Raw genomic sequence first — 20,079 nt, 5'->3', positions numbered from 1 at the left:
TCAAAATGATGGGCCTCGGGACCCACGTCATACCCCAGTCCGGTTCGAAAAGAAAGCCTCATCTCCATGACACATCGACATACTCGATGCCATCATATTCTGAATATTAGTCCGAGTGATCTAATATACAACCCGAGTAGTCATTGGTGTTACTACTGTGAAGACCGGGGCGTTGTACGATATAGTAATCAAGACCGGGGCCCGAGGCTGATGAAATGATCAAAAAGCTTAGTGGCACAAGTGGACCCGCTATTGTAGTCGAGGTTTTTCTATTACACTATCTTCCCGATACATCAAGGCTGTGCGAGATCGAGAAAAAGTGCTCATGTATATGGGCGATCACACGACGAACTTTGATATGCTAATCTCCAAGGTCTACTTAGGTACCTAGGTATCTTGGACCTTACGATCTTCAGCGCAGTATAAGAATGGAAATCCAATATTTGAAGTAGATTAAGACATATCTAGCTACTATTCACTTCGAAATCATTTCCAACAAATTGTTCTCAAAAGAACGTGCCTTCAAAATGCCTACCTGGGACATCAAACACAGCCCAAACACCATTACGGCTGCTGAAAAAGAACAACTCGCCAAGTCAATCACCAACTTGTACGTCTCACGTGGCCTACCTGCATTCTACGTCCAAGTCCACTTCTCTGAGGACATCCCCGGCACTGCATTCGTTGGCGGCGAACCTCACGCCAACTTTGCAGCGGTGACAATTTATCACGTTGCCCGTGCCTTCAAGAGCGATGAAGCCAAACGGCGATTCTTGGCTGGCGTTGACGAGATCCTCAATCCAGTATTTGGGCCCAAGGGAATGGATTGGGAGTATTTCATCGCGGAAGCGTCGAGAGACTTGTGGAAGATGAATGGTTTGGTGCCTCCGGAACCTGGGTCTGAGGGAGAGAAGCAGTGGGCCGAACTGAATAAGGCTGTTGAGTTCTAGTGATGCATGGAGATACCGAAGGCACAAATTAAGAATGGGCATTGTACAGTGGCTACATACTTCGAGCTAATCTGCTACGTTATGCCTGTTTTGGACATCCCTATAAGCTTACTGCATGTTGTAAACACTTCTGATAGCTGTAGGTCTTGCTTGTCAACACAGGCGATGCTACTAACCATAGTAGACACCATAAGATCCTATGTTCATTGATCTTCTTCGCGATATGGTCCGCAATTACACTCCTTTTGTCGCGAAAATAGTTGAGCAGCCAAGTACCTCAAGAGGCTCGGACGGTTGAGATGGTGGTGTTTATTAGGCCTCCAAGTACGTAGCCAAACCCACAAAACCTAACCCATTGAAAATTAAATCGTAAAAGCGTGACTTCCACATGACTACATAGTTTACGCAGTTCTAGGTGGTTTTTTTTTTGGTGGTAGCTTGTATACATAATGGGCTGGCCTATAGGCGGGTATTAACGTAGTCTACCCATTAAAACCTATTGAAACCTATTGAAATTAGACCTTCTGACCGCGGTCAGAAAATGCTACAAGTTAGTGGAATCTTCCAACTTTCTCAAATTTGAATATGTTAAGTAATTTTACACCATAACGTATTTTATATCGCTATGAAATAAATCAATACGATATTCAAATATCGTATAACTGATGATAAACTCACCATGCATATAGATTCATATAGTTATTACTCTCTACCAAAGAGACATATCAGTTGTATTACTAGATGATTACAGTAGACAACTGTTTCAATATTTATCGATACTATATAAGCTTAACTACGTAGCTTCGCATTGCCTAATCCGGAAAATAATACAGAGAATGGATCGAAATGGGGTTTAATGGGTTTTAGTCCAAACCCCATCGTGGGTTTTGGGTTAGGGTTCTGAGATCTCGACCCGACCCACCAGCCAGTGGCTTTTGGCGCAGTCTAAACTAGACAAGCCCATCAGAAGATGACTTCATGAAAATGCCTAGCGAAATCACGCAGGCAATGGAGAGAAGTAACAGCGAATGAGAGGTAGGATCGAAAAGACCTGGCGAATGAAGCAACATAATTTCGCTAACAGCAACATCAAGTTAACTGGGGGACGCGTGCTGAAGCACGCTGTAGGCCCAAAATGACGTGGCACGAGCTAGTCCTGAAAATGAAGTTTTACTGCATGAAATGAGGGGCATCATGTCAGACTCTGTCAGAGCATGAACATACAACCTCACTGCCCCTCCTGTCTGCGCGCCAAATCACGATGACTCGAACAACAAGTGACGTTTCGGATAGCAAGCTGTCCGCACTCTGGCGTTCTGCCTGTGACGACTATGCTAAAGAAACGGGAATTGCGCTTACCGATTGCGACTTCCCTAAGGTCCGCGGCCCCGAAGATCTGTCCCGTCAGTTAGACGCGGAGAAGGACCATTTTGAAGACTTCCGGATGCAGAAACGCCCGCTCTTCCAAGCTATGCAGATGGTCCTGTTGCCCTTTGAGAACTGGGGCGATCTGATTGCGGGGACAGCCGCCGCAGCTTTTCCACCAGCCGGTTCCATTATGGGCGCTATGATGCTTCTGATTCGAGGTGCTCGTAGGGTCAGTGAATCTTTCGACATGCTTATGGACTTGTTTCATAAACTTGGCCATTTTGCTCTCCGTCTGAACTCGTATAAGGATGTCCCTCTCAGCGAAGGGATGAAGACAATCATTGTTAATGTTCTGGTTAATTTCCTTCGCGTCTGTGCGGTATCGCAGAAATTACTTAGTCGTGAGTCGTTGAGAGCAAGACTTACAAAATGGACAAAGAACGTCTTGGTTGAGGACACGTCGATTAGCTCGCTCCTGGGCGAGCTGGAGGAGTTGACGAGCCAGGAACACAAGATGGTCTCCGCTCACGGGCTCGATCTCACTCATCAGGCGCTTAGAAATACAGCAAAATTACTCGAACGAGACGGCAACACAAATGACCGTGAGAGACTTGACAGAGTGAAGAAGGCATTAGATCCCGTCTCTGCATCCGGTCGCGTCTTCTCCGCGATCAACGAGAATCGGATACCTAGATCAGGCAGCTGGATCGAAGATAAGATCCGGTCCTGGTGGCATGGACCCGAGCCTCTCCTCTGGATTCACGGCGGCCCTGGTGTGGGCAAGTCCTATCTGGCGTCAAAAATCATCAGCGATCTCGCGACGGCAGAAGCGGCTGCCCCATCTGCACCCATTGTCGCCTCTTTCTTCTTCAAGAGCAACGATTTGGATCTGCGCTCCTTTAACAGAGCGCTGCGGACGCTGGCATGGCAAGCCGTTGTCCAGCGATTGGGCTTCGCGGCGCATGTCGAGGAGTTCTGTCTGAAAGAAGACCCAGCTAACAGCCACGTTGTCTGGAGGAAACTCTTGCTCGACTACTTCGTCGCGTCTCCACCGGACAGCAGCATTTGCTTTATCATTGACGGTATCGATGAGGCCGACCCCGAGGAACAAGAGATCCTTTTCAGCCTACTGGAGAGGACGTACGTGACAGAGGACCGGATGGGCACCCCATCAATCCGAGTCGTACTTTTGGGCAGAAATTCGGTGCGCGGCATCCTCGACGAACACTCCCTTGGGTGGATTCCCGAAATCGAAATCTCTAGTAATCAGAACAAGGACGACCTTTCCAACTATGTCTCTCAGAAGCTGCAGAAGACCAAGTTGTTTCGCGGTTCTCCAGACTTTCAAGCCGAGGTCGTCCGGGATATAGGTAGGCAAGCAGAAGGCCTCTGGGAATGGGCCAACCTTGTCATCAAATCTGTTCTGCGCTGTCGGACCAAGGAGCAGATTCGGAAGGTAGTCCGGACGATGCCCCGAGGAATCAGCGCAATGCTCCATGCAGAGTTAGAGCGCCTAGCTAGAGAATTGTCGGCCTCGGATGCGATGACGAATGAATTGCCCGACGAGCTCTCCGACGAGGAAAGATTAGCCGAGGAAGCAACGGGGACACAGATTCAACAGCTTGAAATCTTACTTTCATTTGTGTCGAAGGCTCAGAAGCCGCTGACTGTGGAGCAGCTCGACCTTATCTTGGAGGTCATCCTTGGAGAGGAGGTCCTGAATCTTGAGGACGACCTTCGCACGGTATACTCGTCCCTGTTTTCGCTCCGGCCCGCTGGGGATGAAGGAGAAGAAAACAAAGACGCGGTCATTGTAACTCTGCGTCATAGTTCTTTTTACGAATTCTTCAGCAAGCCTGTGGAGGCTAGACCCATTCAGATCGACCCCGACCGAGCTGAGGCGTCCGTTGTATTTGTCTTGCTCTACGCTCTCCAAAGAAACTTCGCACCCGTATCAAAAAGGTGGCTAGGGCCAGTAAATAGATATGCTCAGAAATTCCTACCGCTGCACCTATCGCGTGCAAACCCAGCGAAAGCAGCAAATCGAAGAGAAGCAATAGCCACTCTGCTTGCCGCTCTCTTCACCGAGGAGCCGGTATTCAAGCCCCAGCACTGGCTCATTGAAAATTGCCGCGTGAATCGCCTTTCTATATACCTCTTTTACCCGTCATCCCACCCAACAGAGATCGCCCGTTACTGGTGGGATGCTCGAGATCGTGATACGGCGAACAAGAGGGCAGAGTTGGTACTAAATTGGCTCTCCCCGGATGCGAAACAGCTCTTGCAGGATTGTGCTCGGTCTTCGACGGTGGCAAGCGACGGCGGTCCTTTCACGGTGCTTTTTTCTCGTTTGGTAGAGAGTTTTCTCCCGACTTTGGCTGGCTCCGAAAGATATCAAAGAAGAGGATGGATTACCAGGGGTCCTCTCCTCCATGTTATTTGTGTACTCTCAAATGGCAGCCACCGGGCCAACCTCGGATGGGAAACTTAAGGTGTTAATGCCCGGTCTGGAGCCTCGGAAGATGCTGCATACCGCGGAGATACAGCATCTCGAGAAGACGCCCATATGGCATGCCCGGCTCGCTCAGGCGATCCTTCTGAATCATAACTATGCGGCAGCCATCGAACAATTCCAGATCGCTCTCGATGAACATCATAGGAAGCCTTTCTTAAGAAAACAAGCGCTCTCTGTGATTCACAGAGATATGGCTCGTGCATGTACCAAGGTCGGAAGGTACAAGGAGGCATTAGAACACTCTGATCTGGCCGACTCGCTGTACGACGACTCCTGGGACCGTGGCTGGCAGGATTCTATCGGCAAGTTGCTGAACACTGCGCAAATGGAGCACCTTGCGAAAATGACCGACAAGGCTGTTGCCACCGCAAACGAGGCCTGGGAAACATTTGTGGGACAAAAGGATGATTACCGAGACAGGGATACGCTGCATTCGTTCTTTTGGCTCTTTCTGCAGCTGCACGAGACAGATCGTGTTCAAGATGTGTTCGATTGTGCCGTTTCTCTTAGCTGGACCGAGAAAGATGATTTGGTCGAGTTCCTCACTTCGGCAATCATTTGGGCGCCCCGGCTAATGTATCGGGTCCTTCACTATGCGCTGATGCGTGGTGATAGGAAGCATATTGATCTTGTTGCATTGATTCCGGGCAGAGCTGCGGCCTCAAGGGAGACTCAAACTGATAACCTGGCGGCGGCGAAATATCTGCTCGCGTCAATGATGTTCGAGCACGGCCTGATCAGCGCAGGAATTCAAGCTTGGTACGAGGTTGTCTCCCTCGACAATCCTGATAGCTGGAACATCGAGGCCGCTCAGACGTGGTCAAGGAGCCGCTTAGCAGCCGTGTGTCTTTACCATCCAGAGGTTCCATTATCTACAAAGTCCCTTTTGAGATTGGACGAAAAATACTGAATCGAGTGATATCTGCTTGGTCATCTCGAGTTGGCTGCGGGACCATGGAGATATCACAAATGCCAGAGAAGCTCTCCGCGGTCGTGTGAAGAGAACTATCCAGCTGTTGTCGGACAATGGTCCTTCCAACGATGACGAGGCATGTATGATCCTCTTTAGGACATTTCTGGTGGCTGCGGACAGCCACGAAGATCTTAACGGGGCATTGTATTTGCTCAAGGTCTGGCATAGGGACTGTCTGCGGCAGGCGAAGCGGCATCTTCCAGATGACGGAACTGAAAGACCGGACGATGACGATTTTCCATTCTCAATCGACCAACTCGCCGAGTGTTCAAACTGTAAGCGTGAGGTGAACTCGATATGTCATTGGTACTTCTGTCGTTCTTGCCCATTGACGGCCATCTGTCGATGGTGCTACCACGGTATTCGGTCCACGGCATCCCATCTTAGGGGCATCTGCGATCCTCGGCACGAGTTTTATTATACTGGCCCTCCGCTTCGGCCCTCTGAACGTGTGCCGGCGGGGATGATGGCGCTTGAAAGTTCTGATGGCAAGAGGCAGACGATATGGATCGAAGAATGGAAGGATATGCTTTCAGAAAAGTGGGGGACGGAAGACTTTGCCTTTGAGGGTGGACTGTCGGCCTGGTGTATGCGAGTATTGCCGGAGCCCCAGAGATCTCGGTGGGCAACATTTTTCAGGTAACGTGTTGGCCCGGGGAGGCTGTTGGCTTACTTACCACCACATCGGAGGGGGCTACAACCAAACCTTCTTCGGTCACTCTACCTACTGCCTTGCGGTTGAGTATAAGCTTCCATTCCATTGTGTAGCAGACGTATTTTGGAAGCTCCTCATCGTATTCGCCACCTTGTTCCCATTCGGCAAACGGTAGAAATTGGAGTTGATCCAATTGTAGCTGATCTGTGGCACGATACCGGGCAGGGCTAGGGGGAGTACAAGGTTGCGGGTCTGCTATCGAAGATACCAGAAGTGGGGAATATCCATGGATACTGCCAACTGTCCTCCCAAGGGCTGACCATCCGGGTTTGATCCGCATAGTCAGCAAGAGAGCTATGGGCCATCATGAATATCTCGGGAGGAGGGGAACAAATCTTATTGTCAAGCCTTGCCTATCAACTTGGCCCGAGATAGACGAGATAGACACCCAGGGCAGCACTAGACCCTCTGTAGTGAAGCAATTGTAGGATGGAGGAGGGAGGTTGACAGATTGCCAACGGACGCCTAGTTTGCTCGGTTTTCATGGAGCCTTCTAGTCGTGCAGGCCCCAGCCTCATATTATAGACTGTCGGCGAATCGAGTACCCCCTGTACACGCATCCAAAAAAAAAGCAAACATTAGCAAGGTGTCAAACCTGTGTCTTGTTTGGTCATTGGCTTCGCAGAATAAATTGCTCACCGGGACACCAACACGAGCTTGAGTCTGGATTCGTATTTTCACGAGTCATGATCGTCCACAATAATTTTGTTTTACGGCGATCTGGTGCCGTTTTGCAAAATCTTTCGAACACGGGTGCGTCGCTCATGCAGGTCGATCCACACTTGCGCCTTAGTGGAAATTCTCCCTATTATTACTCCATCAGCGCTGATTAGATCGAACCGTAGGTCATACGGAGATGACCGGAGAAGATCCGGTGTGTTTTGGATCTAACACAGCTCGTAACTGAACTCTGAGACAGTGCAGGTTGCCACTTGGCTGCCAGTTGGCAAGCAACCCGCTGACGCGAAACATCAGCCAATGCGTACTCCGTACTTTTGTTGGAAGAAAATGGTGCGCATATGCTTAGCCCATTCCCCGCATCTTACTGTGTCGAATTGTTGATTTGACAACGCCAAGCAGCCTAGTGAAGTTACCTCAGATTTGCATCTGCAAACTGCCTGATCATACGGAGAGTCCACCTAATTGGTGTAAGTACAAAAGGAGAGGCTATGTTGTAATAAAAGACGAAGATCCACGTGACATATTCCTAAAAAGGAAACACACAGCATGTTCTGGGCAATTTCCAACTTTCAATCCAATTCTTTCTCTTCTTTCTTTCCTTTGTCACTTTTTTCGGAATTCCCTTCAGCTTCAGTCCTTTCTGTGGTTCCATCCAATGCGCGACCTTGCACACTAACCTTGACGTCTTGACAATGTTCTCAGCTTCCAGGCTCTTCCGCCGACGGGGCGCGGAACGTGACCCCGGCCGAGTTCCACGTCTCATACGAAGTGCCATTGTACACAAACGCGGCCTATTATCCGAATTGGAGAATCTATCGAAAGGAGCCTCCCTCATCTTTGCGCTTGGGATTTATCTCTCACGTGTTCTACGCATTTGCCTGGTAAAACGCAGCCAATCATCGCCGTTCTAAGGCCCGAGTTCGAGTAGATGGCTGACGCGCTAATCTCAAATTGGTTTCTCGCAGGGTGAAAGATGATGGTACTGTCTATGTAAGTTTAGGTTTAAGCAGGCACCGGCTCCGATGTAGGAATATTTATTGACGCTGCGTCATAGCTGAGTGATGAATGGGCTGATACTCAAATGCCCGTTGACGGTGCAGAAGGTTGTCTTAGAGCTTTTGTCCAATTGAAGCAACAATATTCTAAGATGAGGGTCATCCTCTCTGTCGGGGCGGTGGAAAAGGAAGTGAGAACTTCGCCGCTGTAGCCAACAGCCGCTCTCGGTTGGACACTTTCGTTCGCACCGCGCGGGGACTGGTGGATCAATTTGGAATTGATGGGATTGACAGTAAGGCCGCGTTATCTTTTTGATTGTGATGCAAGTTGGAAGCACATGACTCACTATATCTGCTATGCAGTCGACTGGGAGCACCCCTCTGATTCCAAGCAAGGGAAGGACTATGTTCGCCTCCTCGCACGCCTGCGGGAAGTGTTACCCGCTCCACGATATGTCCTTACCACCGCTCTCCCTGCTGGCCAGTGGGCATTGCGGAACATTGACCTTGCTGCGGCACAAAAGCATCTTGACATGATCAATCTCATGACCTATGATTTCGCTGGACCATGGGAATCCGAGACGGGCCACCAGGCCCAGCTTTATGGCTCAGGCATATCTGGTGATTCTGCAGTTTCTTACGTCATGAGACAAGGAGTGTCCCCTAGAAAGATCATTTTAGGTGTTCCGGTTTACGGACGATCCTTCCTGGGTAGCAATGGCCCTGGTCAGCGGTATACTGGAAGCGGTGGCGAGGATGGCGTTTTTGACTATCGCGATCTGCCGCGACCGGGCACACAGGAGTACCATGACCGGAACATTGGTGCATCATTCTGTGTTGGAGCTGATGGAGGGTTCGTCACATATGATACCCCCGAAACAGTAAAACAGAAGGCGGAATTCGTGACCTCGTCAAAACTGGGTGGCCTGTTCTACTGGCATGTCTGCTCGGACGCCCGAGGACCGCGCAGCTTGGTTGAGACGGGATACAACACACTGCACGATATGTGAGCGTCTTCGGCCGTTTGAGGTAAAAACAATAAATAAAAAATCAGATCTGTTCATGGAGCGCTGATATGCTCTTGAAGGCTTGTTATAGCTAGAATGGTCTCTCAAGGCCTGTCTTGATATTTTAACAATACAATTATCTCTTGCTCGCCACTAGGCTATGACCAGACTATGTAGTGGAAACGGGAAAATATAGATACCTTGTAGCAGGGTCAATAAGGTGACACCAAAGGCAGTTCGGCGCTTTTACGGAGGGCAAATATGAGACTTTATACTTCCATGAGACAACCGACGGCCGAGGTCCATCTCCCCCGCATCTTCAACTCCTTTATCAAACCCATTCCAACGTTTCGCCTGTCACTTTCTAATTAAATTCACTTCCAAGAATAACACCATGTCCTCCTCGCAGCCCGCGACAGCAGATAGCGGCTACATCACCGATCCCGGGCCGTTGGAGAATACCTACACGTCGGATCTCAGCCTTCAACGGGCACTGGCATGTGAGTCCCTCACTCATGTGTACTTATTGTACTTATTATAATCTCTAAACATTATCCAGGGTATCTACCATCCGCTACATTACAATCTGTACAACCGCATCTCATCCAGTTCGGTGCCGAGGCTATCTCCGAGCAGGTTCGTGAATGGAGCGCCGATGCCGAGCGCAATGTACCATATGTGAAGAGCCACAACGTTTGGGGCAAGCGATATGACTATGATCGATTGGTGACCACAGAAGGCTGGAAGCAATTGGGAAAATGGGGTGCTCGGAATAGGTATCCTCTATAACCTTGGAAATCGCGCCTTCGAGATGACGTGCATGATCTAACTTGATCCGATTAGGATCGTCTCGGCGGGCTATGATAAGAGCTTAGGAGTCGATCGGAGAACAGTTCAGTATGCACTGTGAGTATCTTGTCGTCGATGTTTCTACGCTATCGCTCATGTCATGATTCCAGGAATTATTTGTACTCGCCTTCTTCTGGACTCTACTCCTGTCCGATTAGCATGACCGATGGTGCTGCTTTTATTCTCTCATCCAGAATCAACAAGCTGCCATCTACACATCCATTTCATACTGCGTTTCAGGGGTTGATCTCCGAAAAGGATGATCACTGGACCTCGGGCCAGTGGATGACTGAGAGAGCCGGTGGCAGCGACGTCCAAAACACCGAAACATGGGCTACATACTCGCCGCTAGCTAGCTCTTCGGGCTCCGACCCACTGGGTGATGGCGACTATCTCATCAGCGGATTCAAGTTCTTCTCTTCGGCAACGGATGCAAACCTTGCTCTTTTGCTCGCGAAAACGCCATCTGGGAAGCTAAGCACGTTCCTTGCGCCATTGCGACGGACCGTGGTCGGCGCCGATGGCGTCTCCAGAGTTGTATCTAATGGCGTTAGGATCCACCGACTGAAGAACAAACTCGGTACTAAAGAATTACCGACGGCCGAATTGGAACTAAAGGACATGCGTGCGCACCTCATCGGGGAACTAGACCAGGGTATCGTCACTATTGCGCCTCTTCTCAACGTCACCCGGCTCCATACCTTCGTTGGCTCGCTTGCTGGTTGGCGCCGAGCCATCAGCATCACGAAGAGCTTTGCGAAAGCGAGGACTACTGTCGGCGAACCGCTCTGGTTGATCCCAATGCATTTGCGGCTTCTCGCAGAAATGGAAGTAAAGCACAGGGGCGCAATGAACTTTGCATGGTTCACGGTTGCTTTGTTTGGGGTTGTTGAAGATCAAACACCGTCGTCTAATAAGCTCGCGCATCTACCTCAGCCTGGTAAGGAAGCCGAGGTGGTTTTCCGTACCTTGACTGCCACTGCCAAGGCTGTCATCAGCAAGATGGCCACTGCAGGGATTCAAGAATGCCAGGAATCTATGGGTGGAGTCGGCTATATGGATGAGGCTGACGAGCCTGAGTTTAACATCTCTCGGATTCTGCGTAACAACGCAGTCAATTCTATTTGGGAGGGTACCACCAACGTTCTAGCAAGCGAGTTCGTCCGCTTCCTTATCAAGAAAGACAACCTGAAGATATTCGGAACATGGCTTGACCGTACCTTGACCCTAATTCAGAGCGTGGATTTGCGAAGTGCCCTGACAGCTGCGTGGTCAGCTTTGGGTGCTCGTTTCACGACTCAGGATCCCTCTACAACTGTCGCCGATGGCCGTCGCTTTATGTTTACTCTGGCTTGGATTCTGTCCGGTGCCCTTCTGGCGCTTGATGCTGAACGAGATAATGATCCTGTGATGACCGAGATCGCTCGTCGCTGGGTCTTGAGTGCTGAGGGTGGCGTTGGAGAGCAGGTGTTCCATGACATTGTTACAGTCAGTGGCACTGCTAGCGCTACCTCTGGAGGTGAGGAACATCTACAATGGGACTGCCGCATTGCCTGGGGAGTTGACTTGCCGGCGAACCGTGCGTCTGGCCACCGATCCTTGCAAAAGGCGGGTTCGAAGCTTTGAGCAAGTCCTGATGAACATTTATGCCATATATATCATGTAAGATTGACTGGCTTTTTTGACGTTTCATTTAGCTGTATATATGTGAACATCCAACCAACACTTTGCATTCCAACATTGAGCTGTATAAGATGGCGAAAAAAAGGAATCCAAGACCTGGGTATTGCCCTATTAGATGTCGCAGATACTTATACGCAAGCCAAAATATTCTTCCATCTTAAATCTCTGCAGTGCGGTGACGCTAACACAAGGGTCCCCCTTATTTCGCTGTCCCGTTCTCTCACTATTTGTGAACTATCTCGCTTCAAACTTGGCCTTGGAAATCAGTCTTTCCAACATTTTCAACTGAAATTGCTTCACAGCTTCCTAGGGCCTCGCAATGTCATACCCTAATTTTTCTGAGCCCTGTGAAGGATCCCCAGATATCCCACCTGTGATTTCGGCCTCGGACGGGAGTCCCATGTACGACGATGGCTGGTGTAGGCTTGTGCAATCTATCATCGCAGCCAATGATGTGTCAAACTTACATCGCTACACCGAAGTCTATGGTAAGAGTTTCTTCGGGCCTGGAGCTGAGGTGCACGAGTGGAACCATGATGAATGGGACCCTTTCCACCTGGCTGCAGAAAATGGCAGCGTAGATGCGCTTCATGTACTTGCGGAGATTTACCAGTTCGACCCCAGTCAAACGGAGCCACTTGAGGCTCGACTTAGACGCAAGAACATTGAACTACTGAACATTGCGTGTCTCTATGTCCGGTTCGAGACGAGACGGCGGAATATCTCCTAAGCTGCGGCCCTCCCTTTGGGGGAAGTTTCCATTTACCAATATCGACCAGGCCGACATGAACGGCTGGACAGCGCTACATTTCATGGAGAGAAACTTGCGGCAACTCACAGCGTCTTGCTTGCTGGTTAGTCGAGGTGCAGATACCAGTGTGATTAATAAAAAGGGAAACACGCCAGTTCATGAGGTGGCAGGAAGGCTTGTCAGGAGGGAAAAAGAAGACGGGTCACTTGAGTGGCCGACACTTTCCGAGAAGATCCGGGCGCACGATGAGATCATTTTCCATATTGCAAGAAGCCCGAGCCTCAATGGACCAGCCAAATGTGGCGGGTAAGACACCGGCACAGCTCTTAGTGGATAAACGGGCGCAGTGGGAGAAAGTTCGTGAATAGATCGAATGGCAGATGAGTGAAATTGATCAATGAGATCCACCGGTAGACAGGGAAAAATTTGGCAATATGTCTGTAGCTACAAGGCATGTTGGGTGAGGCTCGCGTATATATTTTGGTCCGCAAGCAAAATATGATATAGTGCCCCCCCGCGATTATAGCCTGCCGTACCAAGCGGTATATTCACTACCTACATGTATATAACGCACCACGATAGCATGCTACGAGAGTCCTGGGTATGTTTACTTTTTTGGACTTTTAAGCATCAACCACTACAATGGGTTTTTAATTGAAAGAAACAAAGTGCAATCAAGAGAATAGTAAAGATAGGGAAAGAAACGAAGTAGCACCCATCATATGAAATGAAACAAACGAATAAACAAAAGAAAGAAAGATCTCAATATGGCGTATAGCACTATGTGCTAATGCAGATCGTACGATTCCGTTGAAGAATAAGACCAGTCTTAGAATGTCCGATTTCGAATGTCAGACTCCAGACGAGAGAACCGTCTTTTCCTTGTAAATCTCCGTCAGACATAGGTGACCGTTGAATTCTCTCAGATGTTACATGGCTTTTCCCCATGTAGTAGATAGATGTCTACCATTTCTTCTCTTCTTACATAGTTCTCTACAACTATCGTCACTACAATTACCATATTGGGCAGTCTTTTCATGATCTCATCTCATTTGTAGATATTAACAACCAGGTGTTGCTTGACCTTCACTATGTATTCTGGAATGGATGTGGGATTCACGAACCCACCAGAGGAAGGTCAAAGCACGAGGGAAGAGAGGCGTGTTGTTTAAGAGGGAGTGAGCTACCCTCATCACCACAACCCACACCACTCTCTCGCCAGTTGTTTAGGTGGTCCACTGACTGCGCGAAGGCCTGGTAGCAAACGGCTGCGCAGTTTGGCCGAGAAGGGCCAAATAAAACAGCCCTTGCCGGGTGGTAATGGTCTTCATTGGGATGCTGTACTGGGAATCACGAGTGATTACCGGAGAGAATTGCAAAGCCCAGCCGGTTGTTGTATCGACCTTCCTAAGAAACATTGTCTCATCATAGGTCGACAGGAACGCATGTCGCACGTTCAGGTGTTTCATGTATCGGGCAACCTGCCCTATAATAGTGTAAATATTAGTATAATAAACCGCGAGTATAGTTCATATCATACATACCGAAAATGCGGCGAAGCTGGTGCTCTTGGCCAGTCTCAAAAAATTCCACTCCGTCCCTTAGCATGTCGACATGCTCCGGGGCCCATGGTGTCTTCACTTAACCGACGACTTTGGTAGCGGCGCCGTTGTCAAGGACCCCAGGTCGTGCTGCTTCGCTAGATGCCTTAAAATCGCCAAGTCGTAGCAGGTGCCCTTGAACTTGAAGGCATGTAGTGACAGGGCGACTAAGCCGTTCATTTAGACGCCCCTGCAGGCCGGTCTCATCTCCCAGGACTAACTGCTCCTGGGTGACGGAGTCACCTGCACCTATGCCACTTATGATTACGTCCAGGGTCTGGGCGTTCCAGGTGACGGTTCGGGAGTTGAAGGCGGCAATAACCTCGCCTTCAAAATTTGGCCAGGGCGCTAGTTTTCCCACAAAGTCCACTCGGTGGATCGCACTCGAAATCGTGTGATTCTGGCCAACTATTAGGGGCGGGAGGGGCTGCAGCAGCACGTCTCGTGCTGCCAAACGCGTGACGCTAAGCATCTCGAAATGTAGGAAGCGGAAGTGACGAACCGGTATTAGGTTAATTGAAGGTGCGAGGGAGGTATGCGATGCAGAAGTAACGAGCCAAGTCTGGGTTTGAAGATGCGAAGGACAAGGTGAGCGATGATGCGGAAGTAGAAGTAACGAGCCGGGGATAGGGCAATTGAAGGTGTTAGAGTGTAAAATAAGTAGATAGAAGTAAAGAGATAAGTCTAGGGTGGTTAAAGCTATCTGAGTGTAAGCTACTCAAGTGAATAGAAGTAAAGAGCTGAAACTAGGGAAACTAGGGTTATTAAAGTTATCTGAGTGTAAGCTACTTAAGTGAATAGAAGTAAAGAGCTAAGTCTAGGGTGGTAAAAGCTGTCTAAGTGTAAGCTGATAAAGTAGATTAGTAGAGAGCTATGACTAGGGTAATTGAAGGTTGTAAACCGAGTAAACAGAAAGAGATAACTAGTCGCCGGGGTGCTACATTGTATATTGCTTGTGGAAAATTTCAGTATTTATTAACTAACTATAGAAATTGACACTATAGAAGTTGATATGACAGGCGTTAAGATATTAAAGTTATGAAAAAAGTTCCCTTTCACAGACTAAGCCTTTTCTAACCCTTTTATACGATCTTTTCTACAGACTAAGAAAGGGGAGAAAGAATTTATATAGCTAGATATCTAAAAGGATTACCTGATGAGACTATTAGAAAGACCCCTGAAAATACATACAGAAACACGACCGTGGAAACCTATATAAGAAGACAAGACTACTAGGGCAATTAAAGGCATCGAAGTAAACTGATTGAGCAGATAGGAGTAAAGAACAAGAATTGAGGTAATTGTACGATAGTGACTAAGGATGTGAGAAGCTCTGGGTGTACACTAATCGAGTAGACAGGAGTAAAAGGCTAAGAATAGAGCAATTGTTAGGATTGGTTGCTAGCAATGCGCTGCAGATTACGCAGCTACATAGTTTGCTCCTTGTGCTTCCTTTCCCCAGTTCTCGACGGCAAATGAAGTCGTACTGCTCACTCCTTTCATCTCCCGTTTCCCCCTTCTCTCAGAGTTCTGGCAGCACCGAGCTAAGATAGTTTAGAGCTTAGAGCCACCACGACCTATTGACTGAGAATTAAAAAGTCAAAGGACCCAACCCGAGGTGTCTCCCTTGTAATCCGTTGCCTTCCGGTAATTTCTCTGAGGGGGCTTAGCAAGATCAAAATATGGCAACCACTCTTCACCGAAGGTTCCTTTGGCCTTGAAAGGCACTGCATCCCGGAAACCAACAAAGTAACTGCAGCGATACGTTAGTCAACATCAACTTCCGGGAGTATAAGAATGATAAGCGGCATACAGAGCATTGCGAGTGCTATCCCAGATCAAGTGGCGAGGTCTAAGGTGCCGGGGGAAATATCCCATTTTCATAATCTCACTAATCATCATATTGTTAGACTGAAGCCGTTTCAAGGGTACCCGGTAGTAGTGGAAATGTGGTCAACTCACGGAAGCTCTTGAAGGAACGCATCACGGACGCGTTTTCGTTCAGTTGCTTTCATGCTCCAGTAGACAAAGGCATCTCTGATATCTCCTAGACATGTTCCGGGCACCTTCTGCCATACGATCCATGTGATATGCCCTCCAGGAATTGGTCCATTTGCGTCTTGAGTGTCTTGTTTATATGCTCGTAACTTAGGGGTATTTCGCGAGCCATTGTCGGTGAGGAATTTGTATGCGTTCAGCTCCGGGGGTGTGAATTCGGCTGCTTGTTGGGCAAGTGTATGTCGGTCTGCGTGCTCATAACCGGTGAGTGGAACTTGGACGTAAATGCGCATAAAGCACTCTTCCTGATTACTAGCATCGACGCATTCAAACTGAGCACAGGCGTAAGAGGGAACGTCCGCCTCGTCAGATTGGTAGCTATGCGTATTGACTAGTTTGCCGATCACCCATTTCGAGGACTTGGGCTTGTCGAGGGTGACCTTGCCACCTTCATCTAGTTCACCAGGGAACCATGATCGCGGGACATCATCCATGATTGGTTTGATTCGATGAGAGGTAGCTAAAAATGAAGAAAAGATTGGCAGAGGAAAAGAAAGTTGGAATGATGAAAATTAGGAAGAGGATGAAAAGTCGAAAGTGAAAGCAAACAAGCAAACGTTGGTGCTTCTAAGGTCACATGCGGACAGGTTCCAAGGTTGGGAAGTCAGAGGAAATTGAAAGTTGTCGGGCTCAACAAAGGGGAGTTATACCCCAAAGGCTTGCGAATGTACAATAGGGGCAAGTATATACGACATAATTAAAGGCGATATAAACAGATCGTGGTGCTATTTCGAAGGAAAGGAGCTTTTATACATTGAAATGAAAACAAGACATGAACCAAAGACCGAATTGTGTAACGCCAGTTCTCCAGCTCTGTGTGTTCATACATTGAGTAGCCAGGAACCACTCCAGTCAAATCCGGCGCCTTCCCAATTATTACTGAATGGATCCAAACTCACATCAAGAGAGGCAAAATCGTAAGTATCCGCCTGTTGCCCCGGTGGACCGTCAAGGGACCGAAGGGCATCATTAGGGTCCTGAATATCCGCCATAGTGCAAGTAGACGCAATGCCCGTGGTCCCACTGGTGGGCTCCGAGGAGTGTCCAATGGCTTGCCATTGTTTGCAAAGTTTCGTGTCGAACCCTTCAAAGAAAGAGGCTGCGTCCGGATCGAGCGTAGGCGATGGACCCTCGAAGGGACCCAGCTCTCGGACTTTCTCGGTCAACTTGTTCAGCGCCCGCAACGGTCCGACTGCCGAGAGCCACCTTTCGGATAGCTTTTGAAGGGAGAGCTTCATGACTGTTAATTCATGTTCGGCGGTACCCTGCAGGTGGGTATAGCGACAGCTAGAAAGGAGTGACAGTCCAGCACATAGTGGGTAGAATGCAAAGACAGGGCCTAGGTATCGAAGCTCATCGCGAAGCAGGAATTCCTCGTAAATCCCAGCAATAAACGAAGATGCGACCAGCGATGCTGCGGGTGGTACGCTACCTGGGGTAGGCGATCGATGGAGAATAGTAAGCACCACGAAGTACATGACCAGCAGCTGTTGAACTTCGAGGTTGCAAATAGCCGCATCGTCCTGAGTTGCAACTAATGACCGCAATCTTGGAATGACTTGTTTTGCCCATCGGTAGACGGCGTTCTCGAGATCGACCCGCCTTTGTCGAGAGATCTCTTGTCGCAGATGGGATTCAACCGTGTCTCCCAGAAGCTTGGATATGGTACAGTACGCTAAAAATAATTGGGATTTGAAGTTGTTCGTGGGGAAGTCATTAAGTGATGGTGGAAGCACATCGCTATCCCGCAGATTGATAGTTCGTGGTCGGCCGACACCAACAGAAATTATATTGTCCCGCACCTAAGGATTTTAGCTCAGAGTACTTCGTGAGCTGCAGGTTCAAGGATATACATACCACGAGAGACCACCACAGCCTTCTCCGGAGCCCCCGGTCTCGGGAATTCGGCGAGGGTTCCTTGTGCAGCCCAATCTGAAAAGCCATTGCCCCAGCTGTTCGAATCCAAAACCCACTGGTGTCGGTAGAGACATCCTCGGGCCCAACCGGATTATACCAATGCAGCAGACAGGCGGCCACAATAGAAATCAAAGGGTCGTCACAACCACCAAAAAAGAAAAGTAATTTTGCTCTTCGATAGAACACTTCACTGGACCCATAGTCCAGATGAGCTTTGGAGACTCTGCTTCCAGCGAGAAAGACAGCCTGGAGGAGCAGCATTGATCGCGGCGCGCTCTCATCAAGCCATTTCGGGTCCACAACCGGCGTCCAGGGGGCACAGTGCGTGTCAAAACTGGCCATTAGCTCTGTTTGGACTGATATTGGAGGTAGCTCAAAGGCACCCTGATCGCGAAGCATTTGCAAATCAGTTGCCGATGCTTTGGGGTTGGTGTATGTAGTTTCACGACCAGGTTTGACCATATTTTCATCAAACGGGACGCTGCCGCCGAGATATTCACTGCGGCCGCGATAGCTCTCTTCTTTAATGAACGGTTCGCCATTATTGGCGGCCGCGGCTGTATTGCTTTCAGCTGGAATTACCCCATGAGACCCGCTCAAAGAATTCCGCTGTGAAGTCACTTGCGGCTCTGCTGACCCGGGAGGAACCTGTGAGCTCCGCGGTGTCTGACTCAACGGAGCAGAGATTGACACGTTCCGCCCTGGTGATAGGCTGTTGGTGAACCTCTTACGCTTCCTCGTATATGGTCTAAATGGAGTCAATTATTTTCAATCATTCGACTTCTCTTGGGCGGGCCTACCTAGGTACTTACCTGCACTCAACATCCGACTTTTTGCAGTTGCTGCAAGGGTCTTGCGTCGCAAAGTCGCACCTCACCTATAACTATTAGCAATTACTGGGAAACACGCCAATGGATGATAAACGCGACACCTTTCTTTTATGACAGATTATACATGCTGAAGACATGGCGCTATGCCCGACAGGGTAGGTCCCCGAGTGACAGTGATGGTTGGAGGTCGAGAGAAGTGGGGTTTAGCCGAGGCATGGTCTATAAAACGCCCAAGCAGCAACATTTCATCCTTTTCATAGTTCCCTTGTTTTTGAATATGGCGGAACACGACAGAGTGACAATAGATACTTCCTCATATTCCGGCATCTCGGTGATTGCAATTAATCGCCCTGACAGGAAGAATGCCGTCGATCCCTTGACTGCAAAGGCGCTCTACGAAGCCATTCTTGTCTTTGAGGATGACCCGAAACAGAAAGTGTGTGTCCTGACAGGTGTCGGTAGTAGCTTTTGCGCAGGAGCCGACCTCCATAGCGTTGCACAGGCAAGCAATGACACACCCAGCGACAACCTCCAGCCTGTTAACGGTCGCAACCTGGGGCCGATGGGTCCATCCAGACTCACTATTAAAAAGCCAGTCATATGTGCTATCTCCGGATACGCCGTCGCAGGAGGTTTAGAACTGAGCCTACTTGCGGATATGCGCGTGGTTGAAGAAGACGCAGTCTTCGGTGTTTTTTGTCGACGCTGGGGTGTGCCTTTGATTGACGGAGGAACTGTCCGGCTGCAAGCCATTGTCGGCCTTGGCCGTGCGTTGGATATGATATTGACCGGTCGGCCTGTGAGCGCCCAGGAAGCGTTGACTATGGGACTAGCCAGCCGGGTGGTTCCTAAAGGAGAATCATTAAAGGAAGCTATTGGGATAGCAAAACAGCTCATCACGTTCCCTGAGCTGTGTCTCAACACAGATCGCCAGTCATGCTACTACAGTGCGTATGAGGCATCCTCGTTCCATGATGCGATGTCCCAGGAGTTTAACGCCGGGAGCAAGGTGATCTCGAAGGAAGCCATCGCAGGTGCAGCAAAGTTCAGCAAAGGCTCAGGGCGGCATGGCACCTTCAAGGATCACAGCAAGCTATAAAGAGCGAGATGCTCCCATTGGGGAAGTTTATATTAACAAATTAATTCTTTGGATATCTAAAACCAATTATAACTGGTGGCGGCAGTT

General features: G+C 49.1%; 9 protein-coding genes across 9 annotated transcripts; 6 read left to right on the top strand and 3 right to left on the bottom strand.

Annotated features, from left to right (window-relative positions):
• Window positions 1-527: 527 nt before the first annotated feature.
• On the top strand, window positions 528-950 carry N7519_010468 (tautomerase family protein; the record flags this gene model as incomplete). Its single annotated transcript, XM_057297241.1, has 1 exon — window positions 528-950. One exon carries the CDS (start codon window positions 528-530, stop codon window positions 948-950), a length of 423 nt encoding a protein of 140 aa, XP_057145123.1.
• Window positions 951-2,211: 1,261 nt separating this feature from the next.
• N7519_010467 (NACHT domain protein) lies at window positions 2,212-6,449 on the top strand (the record flags this gene model as incomplete). The annotated part of the gene is made up of 3 exons (XM_057297240.1): window positions 2,212-4,653; window positions 4,676-5,678; window positions 5,725-6,449. The coding sequence occupies 3 exons, from the start codon at window positions 2,212-2,214 to the stop codon at window positions 6,447-6,449; spliced, it is 4,170 nt and encodes a 1,389-aa protein (XP_057145122.1).
• Window positions 6,450-8,535: 2,086 nt separating this feature from the next.
• Window positions 8,536-9,207, top strand: N7519_010466 (glycoside hydrolase family 18 protein; the record flags this gene model as incomplete). The annotated part of the gene is made up of 1 exon (XM_057297239.1): window positions 8,536-9,207. The coding sequence occupies one exon, from the start codon at window positions 8,536-8,538 to the stop codon at window positions 9,205-9,207; it is 672 nt and encodes a 223-aa protein (XP_057145121.1).
• Window positions 9,208-9,598: 391 nt separating this feature from the next.
• N7519_010465 (putative acyl-CoA dehydrogenase) lies at window positions 9,599-11,679 on the top strand (the record flags this gene model as incomplete). Its single annotated transcript, XM_057297238.1, has 4 exons — window positions 9,599-9,704; window positions 9,764-9,980; window positions 10,048-10,110; window positions 10,164-11,679. The coding sequence occupies 4 exons, from the start codon at window positions 9,599-9,601 to the stop codon at window positions 11,677-11,679; spliced, it is 1,902 nt and encodes a 633-aa protein (XP_057145120.1).
• Window positions 11,680-12,055: 376 nt separating this feature from the next.
• On the top strand, window positions 12,056-12,466 carry N7519_010464 (uncharacterized protein; the record flags this gene model as incomplete). The annotated part of the gene is made up of 1 exon (XM_057297237.1): window positions 12,056-12,466. The coding sequence occupies one exon, from the start codon at window positions 12,056-12,058 to the stop codon at window positions 12,464-12,466; it is 411 nt and encodes a 136-aa protein (XP_057145119.1).
• Window positions 12,467-13,713: 1,247 nt separating this feature from the next.
• On the bottom strand, window positions 13,714-14,560 carry N7519_010463 (uncharacterized protein; the record flags this gene model as incomplete). The annotated part of the gene is made up of 3 exons (XM_057297236.1): window positions 13,714-13,973; window positions 14,032-14,079; window positions 14,134-14,560. The coding sequence occupies 3 exons, from the start codon at window positions 14,558-14,560 to the stop codon at window positions 13,714-13,716; spliced, it is 735 nt and encodes a 244-aa protein (XP_057145118.1).
• Window positions 14,561-15,507: 947 nt separating this feature from the next.
• On the bottom strand, window positions 15,508-16,580 carry N7519_010462 (uncharacterized protein; the record flags this gene model as incomplete). The annotated part of the gene is made up of 4 exons (XM_057297235.1): window positions 15,508-15,632; window positions 15,702-15,841; window positions 15,902-15,979; window positions 16,051-16,580. 4 exons carry the CDS (start codon window positions 16,578-16,580, stop codon window positions 15,508-15,510), a joined length of 873 nt encoding a protein of 290 aa, XP_057145117.1.
• Window positions 16,581-16,967: 387 nt separating this feature from the next.
• Window positions 16,968-18,888, bottom strand: N7519_010461 (transcription factor domain-containing protein; the record flags this gene model as incomplete). Its single annotated transcript, XM_057297234.1, has 3 exons — window positions 16,968-17,948; window positions 18,004-18,764; window positions 18,876-18,888. The coding sequence occupies 3 exons, from the start codon at window positions 18,886-18,888 to the stop codon at window positions 16,968-16,970; spliced, it is 1,755 nt and encodes a 584-aa protein (XP_057145116.1).
• Window positions 18,889-19,170: 282 nt separating this feature from the next.
• Window positions 19,171-19,992, top strand: N7519_010460 (enoyl-CoA hydratase/isomerase family protein; the record flags this gene model as incomplete). The annotated part of the gene is made up of 1 exon (XM_057297233.1): window positions 19,171-19,992. The coding sequence occupies one exon, from the start codon at window positions 19,171-19,173 to the stop codon at window positions 19,990-19,992; it is 822 nt and encodes a 273-aa protein (XP_057145115.1).
• Window positions 19,993-20,079: the final 87 nt, after the last annotated feature.

This window comes from Penicillium mononematosum (assembly GCF_028829835.1).
Source record: "Penicillium mononematosum strain IBT 11891 chromosome Unknown utg000005l:1.0-9366267.0:1.0-9372171.0, whole genome shotgun sequence".
Classification (NCBI taxonomy): Eukaryota; Fungi; Ascomycota; class Eurotiomycetes; order Eurotiales; family Aspergillaceae; genus Penicillium; species Penicillium mononematosum.
The sequence above is the reverse complement of the archived record's forward strand: the minus strand, read 5'-3'. Positions and strand labels throughout refer to the sequence as shown.